The sequence below is a fragment of the Tursiops truncatus genome, chromosome 2 (genome assembly GCF_011762595.2).
Source record: "Tursiops truncatus isolate mTurTru1 chromosome 2, mTurTru1.mat.Y, whole genome shotgun sequence".
In the NCBI taxonomy this organism is placed as follows: Eukaryota; Metazoa; Chordata; class Mammalia; order Artiodactyla; family Delphinidae; genus Tursiops; species Tursiops truncatus.
Window position 1 is genome coordinate 158,152,860 of NC_047035.1, and position 15,802 is coordinate 158,168,661.

Here is a 15,802-nt window from a genome sequence, read left to right on the forward strand (position 1 = left end):
TAAACGCTCACTCTTGTTATTTTTATTATTGTTACATTTCATTTAAATAATTTGGTCAAGAATGTAGAGCTTAATTTACATGTATTGATATTAATCCTTTGATATGGAAAGATTAAAATATTTTTAAAAATATTCCTCAAAATTAAGGTGGAGAAAGAAGAATCAAGGATTTGCATGAAAGTAGAAGTCAAAATCTGAATCAGTGACAAAACATGGCCAGACCAAATTGCATCCTTAAGTTTTTTCAGTTTTAGTCCAAAGATCAGAGTTTATAAATAGAAAAGTCTAAGAATTTAGCTCCTAAAAAAACAGTATAATGAAACTTGGTCTCACCATGAAATCAAAAATCTAGTAATAAATTTTAGTTTAGATTTTCAGAGCCAAAATGTTGCGAAGGAATGCTTGCAACGTTTTAAAATTTCTAAAATAAATCCAAAGTACAAAAATTTAGTATAAATAAAATTTGGTAGAAATAAAATATACCAATTTAAATACATTCATGACATTATATCAGAACTTTGCTTACAAAACAACTACATATCAGCTTTTCTTCTCTATACCCACTGGAGGCCTATTTAAGCATAAATAGATTTATATTACTTTAGAATGAATTTTTGATACAATATATTCTTATAAATTTATTTATTTTTGGCTGTGTTGGGTCTTCGTTGCTGCGCGTGGGCTTTCTCTAGTTGTGGTGAGCGGGGGCTACTCTTTGTTGCGGTGCGCGGGTGACTCATCGTGGTGGCTTTTCTTATTGTGGGGCACGGGCTCTAGGCGCAAGGCCTTCAGTAGTTGTGGCACGCGGGCTCAGTAGTTGTGGCTTGCGGGCTCTAGAGCACAGGCTCCGTAGCTGTGGCGCACGGGCTTAGTTGCTCCACGGCATGTGGGATCTTCCCGGACCAGGACTCGAACCCATGTCCCCTGCACTGGCAGGCGAATTCTTAACCACTGTGCCACCAGGGAAGTCCTGATACGATATTTTTTTTTCTTTTGCGGTACGCGGGCCTCTCACTTTTGTGGCCTCTCCCGTTGCAGAGCACAGGCTCCGGACGCGCAGGCTTAACGGCCATAGCTCATGGGCCCAGCCGCTCCACGGCATGTGGGATCTTCCCAGACCGGGGCACGAACCCGCGTCCCCTGCATCGGCAGGCGGACTCTCAACCAATGCGCCACCAGGGAAGCCCTTGATACGATATATTTTTAAACTAGCATAAGCCACTTTATCTCAAAGCCTGGCCACTACTATTCTAACCATATGAGGTTACTATAATGAATAAAGCAAACGTTTATTGCACGTGGACTTTGTGTCAAGCATGGTGTTTGGACTTCACATAAGTCATCTCATTTAATGGTCAACCAATGAAATTAGTATTTCAACTATTTTAGGTAAAGAATCAAAGAATTCAGTCTAATAAGTATTTACTTAAAACTATGTATAAAAATTAAGAAAATAATTTTGTGCGGGCCTAGCCGCTCCACGAAATGTGGGATCTTCCCGGACCGGGGCACAAACCCGTGTCCCCTGCATCAGCAGGCGGACTCTCAACCACTGCGCCACCAGGGAAGGCCCCCATTATTTTTTAAAAGGTATTTAAAAAGAGGTCTATTGCTGTATAAACATACCTACTGAAAGGCAAATGTCTTTCCTGAACTATTTCTGCTTGCACCATTGTCATCTAATATTGTCTCTACTTAGTATTTTCAACTCCATAACCAGGCTTTTCTCTTCTATGCCTTTTTGGAGAATGACATGTTATATCTCTGATAGGGCTCAGAAAACTCACATTTCTGAAGATCACTATTAAGATGTTGTCCTCACTATCAATGAAGTGAAAATTTCCCAAAGCCTCTGTGTTTTCCAAATGTAATTCCTTTAATGGTTTGGGGTTTACAAAGGTTGCAGTAGCAAAAAATTGAAATAAGGCAAAGTAAATAATCTCTGGATCTTATTCAAAGAAGGAATTATAAAAATTAATGCTCCATTTTTAAAATTTCAATGTCTAGTCTATTATTTATTTATTTATTTATTTTGAGGTATGCGGGCCTCTCACTGCTGTGGCCTCTCCCGTTGCGGAGCACAGGCTCCGGACGCGCAGGCCCAGCGGCCATGGCTCACGGGCCCAGCCGCTCCGCGGCATGTGGGATCCTCCCAGACCGGGGCACGAACCCGCGTCCCCTGCATCGGCAGGTGGACTCCCAACCACTGCGCCACCAGGGAAGCCCTTGTTGTTTTTATTGTGGTAAAAAATACATAATATAAAATTTACCATCTTAACCATTTTTAAGTGTACCGTTCAGTAGTAAGTATATTCACACTGTTGTGAAACAGATCTCCAGAACATTTTCATCCTGCAAATCTGAAACTATACCCCTTAAACAACAGCTCCCTTGTATCTCCTCCCCCCAACCTACTCTTTAACTAGAAAAAAGTCAGAGAAAAGGATAAAGAGAATAACTGTTTATTCTCAGTTATTTTGCCATTACCATTAGCGACAAACTACCTGTTACTAAAACTAAGAAGGAAGACTTGAACATCAAACAAAAAGTACCCAAATCTCATAGAAAATCATTACAAATGACAGAAAATCTCTAACAGTCTCTCAAACACCAAAACAGATTTGTATGCATTTTTTTTTCTGATTATAAGGTTTATAAAAACAAAACCTTTTTCTGAAATTTGACTTTGACTGCTTTATACCTACTGAAATTACCTTTGAAACACCGATTTTCATTCAAAGAAAAGTATCATTTAACACACTGGGATGAAAACACAGAGTATATTCTAAAGCCAAAAGCCAACCTTTAAAGAAATCTGTTAGCTATTATACACAAAGTTATCAAAATATGAGTACAGATTATATAACAAATTCTTATTCAAATTGAATAAAATGGTGACTAATATTAACAGTTCACAAATTATTTTTACTTATATCCCTTTAACCTTGAATTACCTTCAAGAATGAGTTACATTTCAAAGCAGTATATTTTCTTGAATTAGTTGACTAAGCAACAACAAAGATTTAGCATTTACTGAAAAAAATTCACTGTTCTATTTTTTTCCTCCTAACTTTTGTTAATTTTTAGAACTAATTCTAAGTGAATACAAATGTTATGTTCAAAAAATTTTAATTAGGGCAATTAAAAATAACCAGGGGAAGGAATACATAAAATTAAGAAGCAATAGAAAGTCAACAATAAAATGAAAATTTTTATTTCAAAATCTTAAGAGGAACTTCTTCTCTTTCAGTAAGAGCCCCTCAAGTCAGGGAATCAGCATATTGAGGTTTAAAAAACAAGATTCAATTAAACACTGAGCTTGGACTTCCCTGGTGGCGTAGTGGTTAAGAATCTGCCTGCCAATGCGGGGGACACGGGTTCAATCCCTTGTCCGGGGAGATCCCACATGCCGTGGAGCAACTAAGCCTGTGTGCCACAACTGCTAGGCCTGTGCTCCAGAGCCCACGAGCCGCAGCTACTGAGGCCGCGTGCCGCAACTACTGAAGCCCATGCGCCTAGAGCCCGCGCTCCACAACAGAAGCCACCACAGTGAGAAGCCCGAGCACCGCAACAAAGAGTAGCCCCCACACACCACAACTAGAGAAAGCCTGCGCGCAGCAATGAAGGTCCAATGCAGTCAATAAAGAACCAAGACAAAACACTGAGCTTGAACTAGATGTACTCAGCCGACAGTAAGTATACCAAATCAACCTAACATGATACAGACCAACTTTAATATACAAATACGATGTTGCTGACCAATTATCAATAGCAAATGTTGCTTGTATGTTGCTTGTTTTTTTTTCTGATAGCCATCCATATTCTTTCTGGTCCTACTTAGGACCAAGAACATGGATTTTTGGCACAGCTGGCCAAAACAATGAGAAACGCCATTCCAATTTTCCACCAGTTTGAAACAGAAAACACACAAGTCATACACTGAAACCTATCCCTTGTTAAATCATTCCTACTCCAATCCCTCACTGCACGCCAGGCCTGCTTTTTTCTAAGATGCTTCTTTACGTACTGTTTGCATTTACAGCAAAGAGGATAAGAAAGGAGGTTAGGGCTTCCCTGGTGGCGCAGTGGTTGAGAGTCTGCCTGCCGATGCAGGGGACGCGGGTTCGTGCCGCGGTTTGGGAAGATCCCACGTGCCGCGGAGCTTTTGGGCCCGTGAGCCATGGCCGCTGAGCCTGTGCATCCGGAGCCTGTGCTCCGCAACGGGAGAGGCCACAACAGTGAGAGGCCCGCGTACCGCAGGGAAAAAAAAAAAAAAAAAAAAAAAAAGAAAGTAGGTTAGCAGAGTATAATCTCTGAACAACATTCCCTAGTGGCTTCCTCTGCTCCACAGAGTCTCCTTGTTTCCAAAAATACAGAGGTTCTCGGAAAGGTTAAATTTTATATTAGAACTAACTCTCTCGAAGCACTACGCTGACCCTGATATCTCGAGTTTCCTTCCAGCTCTATGACCCCTGTGATTCTGCTCCTTTCACCTTTCCTTTCCTATCTGTGCTGAAACTTTGAGAATTGGCCATTTACAAAATAGGGTTATTTATCTTTCCAACTTGAGGTGTCATACTCAGGCCACAGGCTGCATCAGCAGCTATAAGGCATGAAGCTCCAGATAGCACATCCTCTCCTGAGGCTCCATCTGGATTACCGCGCTCACCCTGAGTTTCATGGCAGCATTATCAATTCCCAAGAGACGTGGAACAAGAAAAGTTCAAGGTGCTACCACTGTTGCCTTCAGAGTAGATTACACATTTGTGAGATGAATGGGGAAATGCGAGCATGGACTGCATATTATACCAAGGAATTATGCTCGATTTTGTTAGGTATGATCATGACATTTGGTTATATAGGAAAATGTCCATAACCTCTTAAGAGCTGCATACCCAGAAGAAAGTAGGAATGACATGACATGATGTCTGAGATCTGCAGAGCTGCTTAAAATTCTTCGACAAAAAGAAAAAAAAGAAGATAAATGAAGCAAGTGCTACCAAATCTTAATAATTTTTAAGTTTCTACATATATATGCGGGAGAATTATTCTACTCTTGTATATGTTTGAAATCTTTCATCACAAAAGAAATGATAACTTCCCATCACCCATTTAAGGATTATATTATTTCCAAAGGCTATAAGTATTATTTTAAAAACTACCTGTATATACAGTAATTTTGCTTTTCACCGTTTTAGCTTTAGGAAAGGGTTTCCTCCTGGCTTGGTTATATAAAATAGACTCTTCCATTTACCACCAAGAGTTTTTCCAGGGGGGAAGGGTGGGGATGGGGGTAGAATCTAGTCTTATATATGTATCAACACATACACTTACCAGACAAGATTCCAGCTTCAATTAAACAAACAAAAAAATCTACTTTAAAAACTAACTCAGGCAAGAAGAAATCCAAGTCACAGTACTCAACCTCGATGATCTGCCACTCCAGCCTCTAGCCCTTTGACACTGTCACCACGTGACTTCTATTCACTATTGGATACAGTTAGAAGCGAAAGGCTCCACTGATATCTGGGAAGTTATAAAACAGAAAAACTGAAAACTGAGAACTCCAGCCTCCCTCAATCAGTCAGCAGAGCAGAGGTGTGAGGGCCAAGAGCAAGCTCAAGTTTTCAGATCTTCGTAACTGGGACAATTTTCAGTGTTAACTTGATTAACAGAAGCTCTGGAAAGGCCAGGATACTCAAAACTACCACTATCAAATGACCAGAGGCAAAGGATCAAACCCGCTGAACCTTCTGGTTACACCCTTCGTTCCGACACTACTTAATGATAATTAGACCATGTAAAAAGGAAAGTAACTGTTATAAATTCCTCTCTATACAAACCTGAACTTAAGTCTAAAACATCTGAGAATTCACAATCCTCTAGTTTAAATGAAGTAAGTGGCAAGTACATACAATGACACTGCGAATTATTCAGAAGAGTCAGTCACTTTTAGCATACATTATAGGCTTAATAAAATTTCAGTTTGATTTCCTAATCCTTCTATTATATAATACTGCATAATAATAATGAATACTCATAAATAAACAGCTTCAGGCATCACAAGAATCTAAATTAATAATTACGTTTAGAAAATTCTGACTGCTAAGAACTGTGTCCTAATTCTGCAAAACATCATGATCCATAGAGGATTTATGGCCTCATATCCATGGAGGATAACTCTTAGTTAACCAAAAGAATCAATGACTCAGCATACAGATTTCTTCTTAATCTCTTAACATTCCTAGTATGTGAAAGACAAAAACCATAATTTATTTTTTGATCAACTATTTTAAATATAGAGAAAACAGAATAACATAGCAGGTCAATGAACTCGCTATCCAGATTTAATGACTATCCACATTTGATATATTTGAGATTTTTAAGGAAGTAATAAACATTGTAAATGTAAACCACAGCCTTTTCCTAGTTCTGTGATTCAGCCTTCTCACAAGCTTCTATTCCCCCCTTCTATTTTATTTAACACTCCCAGCTTTCTCACACCCCAGTTCTCACTCCTTTGTTTCACAGACCCATCTTTATCTATTATTTCACAGAAAAACTTCTTGAAGAATCTATACTTCCAATTTCCTCTCCCTCTTATTTATTCTCTAACCTACTAAAGCTAGGTTTCTGTTCACTGGACCTATTCAATTCCAAAACCTCATAAATCCAAGGTTATTTTTTGGACTTCATATTACTTGACCTCTTTAGCAACTTCTGACTGAGGCTCACAGGGCTGGGTGTCACCCAGGCTGAAGGTCCTCAGAACTGCCAACTATCACTGTTAGACAATGGAGATCTGTTGTTTTGACTGTGCAGGCCCAGAAGGCCGGAGGAAACTGCATGTGTGGAGGACAGGAAACCAGTACCTAAAGGGAGAGAAGTGGCGGCAGAAGGAAGATTTGCTTTCAACTACCACTTCAGCAAAAGGGCAGAATTATAGACCAAGAATCATAGTTATAAAAACTCTAGAACACCCCCAATTCACCAAAAGATATATGTGCATTCTCTTCTATTTTCACAGACAAAAAGACTAAAGGATAAACACCAAAATGCTAACAACAATTAAATTTCTGGATGTTAAGACTATAGTTAGCTTTAATTTTCTTCTAATAATACACATTTTATCAATTCTGTACAATGAACATGCATTTTTTTAATAAGAAAAAGGCTGCTTTCTTAAAAAATAGCAAAGGTCTGAATGCCTGTTTTCCGGGGTAACAAAGAAGGGTGTTGCCATGGAGATGTAGCTCCACAAAGCACTTGTGAGGAGAAAACCCCAGGGAGCAAGTGGGTGTCGGGAACTTGAAAGAGGAAAGAAAAGCAGGCTGGGTGCGTGGGTGTCTTGGGAAAATAGAGGCCTCACAGGAGCCAGTCTGGCCGGAGACAACCCAGGAGGTGCCTGGCGCTCCCGAGGGCTCTCCAGGCAGCCATCCGGTCGTTTCTATTCTCCCTTAAAGATACTGCAGGAGTCTCTCCACTGCTCGCATCCCACATCACCATGATGCCACTCAAATGATGTCCACCCCCCAACTCCCCGACCCGCTCCCAGCTCGCTGAGGTCCCCATCCAACCCGCACACAGTCGCTGGTGTCTTAAACACAGTGAACACTGGAAAATGTCTCAGGAACATTTAGAACACAGGATGGTCCACGCTCCCAAATGTTTACCACCCTCTGCTTACCCTGACCAGCTCAACTTCCCAGGCCAGACACGCGGCTCCACTTGGCCTCAACGCTGCAGCTCCCACCCCCATCCTCTGCCTTTGTACATTCTTCCCTGGCCTAGAATACGCTTCCCTCTCCTCCACCCGTCAACCTCTACTCACGCTTTGTGTCCAGCTCAAAAGTAAAATCCTCTACAAAGCACTCCTGGTCAACCGGCTGCTCCCCCGCTGCACGCCTCAATCATTCCTATGTAACATCTCACAGTACTTCTTCTTTTTTTTTTTTTTTTAACATCTTTATTGGAGTATAATTGCTTTACAATGTTGTGTAAGTTTCTGCTGCATAACAAAGTGAATCAGCTCTATGAATACATATATCCCCATATCTCTTCCCTCTTGCATCTTCCTCCCTCCCCACAATACTTCTTACACAGCGAGAATTACCCCTCAAACACCTCTACCCCACTAAACCGTGAGATGTCAAGGCCAGGAAATACATACCCCACACACCTAGAATAGTGCCTAGATACAGGAAGGATTCAGTTAAGTATTTGATGAACTAAATAAATGTGATTGTTTTTACTACATACTTTTATAGATATCCAAAAATAAGAGCTGAAAAACAAACACTAACTCATATCAGTGGTCTCTAAATGAAACTAATTCAAAGTTTAAGACCTAACTAAAAAGAAAGTAAAGATTAAACCAAATATACACTGGACAAATGGCAAGATTTCTGCCATCTTTATAGCTAAGAATATAAAACTACTGAATTGAATTCAATGTGGAATTACTGAACTTCTCGAATAATAAATTGAGGATTACATACTATGGATACTAGGATTACATACATACTATGGAGGGGATTTTGTTTTTCCTTTACATAGTGTCTGTTACAATGCAAAAGTAATTCAAACACATATCTTCTCTTCCAAGTCAAATCAGTAAGAATGGCTGATAACCGGGGAATAGGGGAAACTTAAGACCAACTGCAAGAAAACAGAATCTGCACACAATTCTCATTCCCATACAGGCTAATTTTCATTGGTGCCTGCCTGTTGCCTACATTAAGTTTACCTGAGCTAAAGTGGGGATTGAATTTTGACCAGTCTGCATCTGCATGTGAGCAGATTCGCTCTCTGCCACAGAATCTGGTATACTTCCATCCTGCTGAGAGTCAATTTCCATGGTCATTTGTCTGGAAAGACAATAAAAAGGAAGAAGTATTAAGGCCCTATCTGAATATCTGAAATATCTGTTTTCACTTGGCTTTCTGATTGATATTCATTTCTATCATCCAATCGTACTACTTTATATTTTCAAGAAATAGACTCAGTGGCAGAGTCCTAACTCTCCAAACTTAAAGGCACCTTCTCTGCTCACTGGGTATGAACATTACCAAGGGAGCACTACAAAATGTTCCATGGAATTAGTTTATTTAAAAAAAAATTTAATCTTATAATAAAGCCTCCTTGATAGTTATTTTAAGCCCTCTTGCATAAATTAGTGATAAAGTTAGGTTTTATATTTTACATGAAGTTTAAATATTCTATGACTCTCATGGCCTAATAAACCTGCTTTACATTATGATGTAATATGAAAGAACTTCCACATTGTCTAAATTAAATGTGTTACAATATAAAGATGTATCTGCTTTGTTAGCACTAAGTAGTTTCTGATAAAAAAGCCTGTCAAATTGAATCACTCAGAGTTGACCATTTGTCCTGCAGCTCTCCCTTTACTTAAAGAGGAGAATCTAATTTTTCCAGGAAAAACTTATGCAATAATCTTTTTGCCTATAATTTCAATTTAATTATTTCTATATAGACTCTTTCTAGATAGATGGTAAACCATATTATAATGTTACCCTACTACTAGAAAATATAAAATGCAAACAAAAAATAAGCAAAATCAAATTCCAAAAACTTATAGGAACTACTCCCTGCTATTGTATATCTTTTCAGTTGTCAATAATATAGTGTGTTTTTTTCACCTTAGTAGACTAAACATATATGCAGAAAGTATGCAGGTAAATCAGAACTTTGAATTGACATGTCCAGATCTTTTTTCCCAGATTTGATTAGTAACCAGACCCTACAGATCCTTCATCTACTTAATACCTTCTTTTGCATTTCAACAAACATTACCTGAATTCAAGTCTTCTGTTCTCAAAGCTGTCTGCTGTAGTCTATACTACACCTAGAATTACTTCTCCCTATTCAGACATTTTAATACTTACAACTGAACATGACAATTTAGAGCAATTATAAAAATAAAAATCTAGAGTCTACTATGAAAAAATGTCTTTCCCTCAACATTCCCCAATTCCTTTATCTCTTTTCTTATTATTTCCCAACATGGACTGCCCAATTCTAGGTAAGTAGAGGCCATGCCCCTGCAAAAACTGCCAATTCCTGCGGTTCTACTTTTGCTGTGAGCAGTTCCCAAAGAGAATACCTAGAACACTTAATTCTGCAAGATATGAAAAGGTATTATCTGAGAAAAGAGGGTAAGGGGGAAACGCTTAGTTAGAGGTCGAAATATCCGGGATTAAAAGGGTTTCTTTGCTGCAGAATTTTCTCAGAAGCTTGAATATTTCAGTATGACTTGAGAAGGGTGGAGGGTGCAGATCCAATAGGCAGCATTTTCCAGAAGTATCTGACTCCCCTAGATCCTCTTCCCACAAAGCAAGTCCTAGCAGAAGTGTTTTGGGAAGAACTTGAGAAATGTTGTCTTATGCTATTTCTTACACCATTATTAAAAGCTCTCTTTAGGGGCTTCCCTGGTGGCGCAGTGGTTGAGTCCGCCTGCCGATGCAGGGGACACAGGTTTGCGAGCCGGTCCGGGAAGATCCCACATGCCGCGGAGCGGCTGGGCCCGTGAGCCATGGCCGCTGAGCCTGCGCATCTGGAGCCTGTGCTCCGCAAAGGGAGAGGCCACAACAGTGAGAGGCCCGCGTACCGCCAAAAAAAAAAAAAAAAAAAGCTCTCTTTAGGCTCTGCCAAGAACTTGAATCTCCACTCAAACATTACACGCTGAAAGGCCTTTCCCACTTCAGGAACATTCCTTTAGCACCATCTACAATACATGACAGGCCCTGAGAATACAAAAGTTAAGTCACAGTCCTTGCCCTGAAGGAAATCATTCACCACTTGGGCCCTGGTTTCTCAAAGTATAGTCCTCGCACAACCTGTATCAGAATTAACAAATACACTTGTAAAGACAAAAAAAAGGCAGATTCCCAGACTCAACCCCAAATCTACTGATTCAAACTTTCTGAGGGGTCTAATTCTTTACATCCAAGAGATTCTGATATATATTAAAATTTGAGAAAAACTTAGCTTATTGGTAAATTCTATCAGTTAGACCAGTAATGAACACTTCTTAAACTGTGTGAAGGATGTTATGTACGAAATGCTTTGGAAAACATAGGAAGGAATGTTGAAGTGGGCCTGAGGATGGGGCCATGTGAGTTGTATACTGAAGGATGAGAAGAATTTCACCAGGTAGAAAAGGACAGGAGGACCATGAGAGGAAGGAAAATACGGAGAATGTCTGGAAAATAGAGTAGCCGACTGTAGTAGGGAATGTGGTGAGGCGTGGGGGAGCCCTCGGGGGAGCCTATCTACATCTAGCGGGGAAGAGGCAGAGCAGACAGGTGAAAGTATGGCCAGAAAGGCAGGGGGGATCCAGATTAAGAACTGCTTTTAATACTCTGGAGAGAAGAAATGTCCACATCACTCAGACGCTCCTTTACTCTAGGTCCTTCAGCGTCTACACTGTACAACGTTTCAACTGTTTGATATCTTAGAATTCAGTCAAGAACGAGACAATAACCAAGAGTTACCTGTTAACAGGCAAAACAAATGGCCCAAAGTTCGTAAACTGAAACTTCTAAAATGAGGAGTACCTAGTTGGTACTCTAAGCCCATTCAATTTAATTTTAAATACAATTCTCATTTATCTGGTTTCTAAACATACTGGATATAAGAAGTGACAGCTGGAGATAGGGTAAGGGGAGGAGAAAATATACAGAATATAATAAACAGGTCAAGAATTCCAAGTGTGGCTGTGGGTAGGAATGTAAGTTGGTGCAGCCATCGTGAAAACAGCGTGGAGGGTCCTCAGAACACTCAAAAGAGAGCTGCCACACGACCCAGCAATCCCTCTACTGGGTGTATATCCAACCCCCTGCACTAATTCGAAAAGACACATGCACCCCCAATGTTCACAGCAGCACTGTTTACAACTGCCAAGATATGGAAGCAACCTAAGTGTCCATCAACAGATGACTGGATAAACAAGATGTGGTCTGTATACACAGGGGAATGCTACTCAGCTATAAAAAATGGAATTTTGCCATTTGCAATAACGTGGATGGACTTGGAGGGTATTATGTTAAGTGAAATCAGTCAGACAGAGAAGGACAAATACTCCATGATATCACTTATATGTGGAATCTAAAAAATACAACAAACTACTGAATATAACAAAAAAGAAACAGACTCACAGATATATTAAACAAACTAGTGGTTACCAGTGGGAAGAGGGAAGCCGGAGGGACAGAATAGGTGTAGGGGATTAAGAGGTACAAACTATTAGGTTTAAAATAAGCTACAATGATATACTGTACAACACAAGAAATATAGCCAATATTTTATAATAAGTAAAAATGGAGTAGAACCTTTAAAGATTGTGAATCACTGTATTAGTACACCTGTAACATATAATATTGTACATCAACTATACTTTAATAAAATTTTTTTAAATTATTTTTTAAAAAAGGAATTCCAAGTGTGTAGCAATTTGGGCCCATACAGGGTAAAGTCTCCTAGTTCTTTATATTCAGGAAATTGAAGAATTTATGAGTTAAAATTCAATAACTGATATTTACAATAACTATCCTGAGTCATTAAGAAAGAAAATAATTATACTTTGTATAATTTAAGGAAAGAGGAGTATACATAATAGAATCTAGGAAGACTCCCACCAAAAAAAGCACTAATGCTTAAAAAGGTAAACCTAAGCTATTCAGGAGTTGTTTTTTGAGATATAATGAAAGACTTCATAAGTTATTAAACATTTCAAACTCTTTTACACGTGAAAGTGTTTTATACACGCTATTTCATGCACTCACGTTCACTGTTCCCTTTTTTTCCTGGGTATTCCCCAGAGTTCAATCCTTTGCCCTTTTACTTTTTTCAGTCTACATACTATGGCTTCCTCAATCCTAGATGCATTTGACTCCCAAATCTGTATTTGTGCTTCCCCCCCCAGTGAGCAGCTTAACCTGGAGTTTTCACAGACACCTATCCCTTCTCTTATATTCCTTCTTTCAGTCAAGAGCATCACTATCCATTCAAGCTCCAAAGTTAGAATCATGTGTCTGTATGTGAGTCAGTACCACACCAACTACCAAAAAATCCATATAGCTAAATACCAGCCAGATCAGGATGCCATGAGGCCCTGAGCCTCCTAGTGAGGAAAGGCAGTAATGGAAGGTTAGCAGCACCACCCTCCCCGCCACCTCCATTCATCCTCCCTGCCACACTTGGCATCATCCACTAACCTCCTATCCCAGCGCTGGACCAAGCAGCTGCATTGCTGCTCCTCACAACTGCTACCGTCCACTCACACATCACAGTAAGGTCCCCTGTAAGCCATGACTAAACTGCAATGCCCCTTCACCTATGCCAGAATCGTATCCATTAACATCTCACATTCTGGTTTCCCCAGCCACTGTCAAAGATACAAGCTCCTCCCACATTTCATTTTCACTCTCATAACCAGTGCTTCCTTTCCCCCCATAATACAGTTGCTCGCTCCTGTTCTCCTCCGAAGCCTTTGCGATGTGCTGTCTGGAACTCCCAAAACCCCACACACCCTGCCTCAAGAGGGAGCTGTTTGTCTTCCCACACTGAATCAAGATCCCAATGTTGACTTGGCATCCTCACTGATCCCCACTATTTCCCAGCTGTGCTTCCTCTGCTCCTTCATAAAAACTCTTGTTCACGGAGCCTCAAGGTAATTGGGTGTACCATCCGATACGACTCATCCATATGATAATCATCAGCTTCTGCTTTCAAGGATTGACACTGAAGACTTTGGCACCTGACTTAAAAAAGCTTTCCTCTCCACCATTCTGCGTTATGTTCCACCCTCAAAACAAAGGACCCATCCCTCGCCCTGATGCCTCGGTTTAATGACTTTCTTCCCTCCCCTACAGCCTTCTACCTGAGGGGCTGGCCGTACACTGGACCTTGTCAGTGTCCAAAACTGCTCCACTTCTGAAATAATTAATTCTGACATCCCACTCTACCAATATTCTATTCTCCCAGCTCACACTCACCCTCAATTACTCCCATCACGCCTGTATTTCCACCACACTGATCTCTAGACCACTACTTTCTCCCTTTCAATCAGCCTCCTCCTTTCTTCACATCCTGTCCTACTCAGCTTAGAATCCATAGTTTCTCATTTTAACTGCTGTTTCCCAATACCCTAAATTCCCTTGTCCCTTTTCCTTCTGTTTTATCTGCTTAGTAAATACCAATCTCAGATAAAACCTGTTCTGTCTCCTCTATGCATGCACCAATGAACAATACTGAACAAAATTTTAAAAGAGAATATTATTAAGGCTACTGAATCCAGTTTTCAACCTCAAATAAGCAGCAATCTTACTGCTTCCTTGGAAGCTTACTCTCCCATTCTCTGCTACTGTTTCAAGTCTCCCTCTTCTCAAATCCCTGAGCTCACCTACTATCACATTCCACATGAGACCTTGCCTCCTGTTTCAGATGAGAACCCCCTCAACTTCCTGCCACCAAATCAACAAATCCACTTACATCTACACCTGCATTTTCCCTTGCTTCCAACTCCCCAGACTTAAATTCCTGTCTGTCCTTGGGATCCCTCTTCATTAGGCTATGGGGGCATTACACTAACAATTACCCTCTGCCCTCCCCAATGGCTTCCTCCTGCCAAGGTTTAAGCTTGTTCAAGTCTCCCCAACCACACACACACACACACACACACACAACCACTGAACCAGAAGTCATTCTCTAGCTGCTCTCTCAAACCTCTCTTCTTCCTCTCACTGCTAAGCTACTTTAAAGAACTGCCAACACTATCTCCATTTCTTCACCTCCCACCTACTCCCAGACAACCCCTAACTGGCTTCTGCCCCACGAAGACTTCTCTAGTAGGGGTAATCTATCTCAGTCACTGAATCCAATGTTCATTTTAAGTCCTATCTTGTTTGATCCCTCAGCAGCACTCAAAACCTCTGACATCTCCCTTCTTGGGTATCTTGAGGTCACGATACTGATTTTCTGCTCTCATCTGATTCTCTGACAATTTCTCCACAAGCTCCTTTGCCAATTCCTTCTCCTACTCGGTGTTAACCTTCAACACTGCATTCTTTAGGACTCTGGTTAGCCTTCTGGCCTCACTCTCAAATCTCTCCCTGTGTAATATCATCCATTTCTCTAGATTCAAGCACCAGCTTTAAGCTTATGACTCTCAAATCTAGATCTCTGGCCCAGAGGTCTCTCTTGAATTCCAGAATCATATCCAAGTGCCTACTTAACATCTCCAAATAGATGTCCTGCAGGTACCTCAAACTCAATGGGTCCAAAACTAACTCCTTTTCTTCCTCCACAAATATGTTCCTTCTCTGAGTTTCGCACCTCAGGAAATGGGGCCCCACTTCAATCCATCTGCTCCAGTGGAAACCTGAGTGTCATCCTGAAACCCTCTCCCTTTCATTCCCTACAGTGCCATCAGCAGGTGGGATGATTCTACCTTCCAAAGAACAATTCAGTCCTCTTCTCTGCCACCACTGTCCTGCCGACAGTTATCTTTCTGAAACATATTTCTGCTTAAAACTCTTCAGGAGCTTCCTATTGACTACAGGATAAAACCCAAACTTCTCACAGTAATCCTAACTACAACTACCGTTTGTCAAGTGCTTACCATGTGGTAAATGCCTACTAGTTTTCATTCTTAACAACTTTATAAGGGCAATATAGCTAGTTCTTCTTTTAGAGGTGAGGAAAAGGAGACATAAAGAGGTTAAGAATCTGATTTTACCACAAAGGTATTGAATGGCAAAGCCAGGTTTCGAACTAAGGC

At 40.4% G+C, this 15,802-nt stretch overlaps 1 protein-coding gene across 28 annotated transcripts in view; it reads right to left on the bottom strand.

The window, feature by feature from the left end:
- Positions 1 to 15,802, bottom strand: part of CREM (cAMP responsive element modulator) — a 65,770-nt gene that overhangs the window by 39,063 nt on the left and 10,905 nt on the right. For 25 of the 28 annotated variants that reach the window (XM_019933317.3, XM_019933331.3, XM_019933321.3 and 22 more), the window contains one exon: positions 8,747 to 8,867. The exons of the other annotated variants lie outside the window; for them this stretch is intronic. In XM_019933317.3, coding sequence (XP_019788876.1) covers positions 8,747 to 8,867 — 121 coding nt within the window. The remainder of the gene's footprint in view (positions 1 to 8,746; positions 8,868 to 15,802) is intronic. 28 annotated transcript variants of the gene reach the window in all.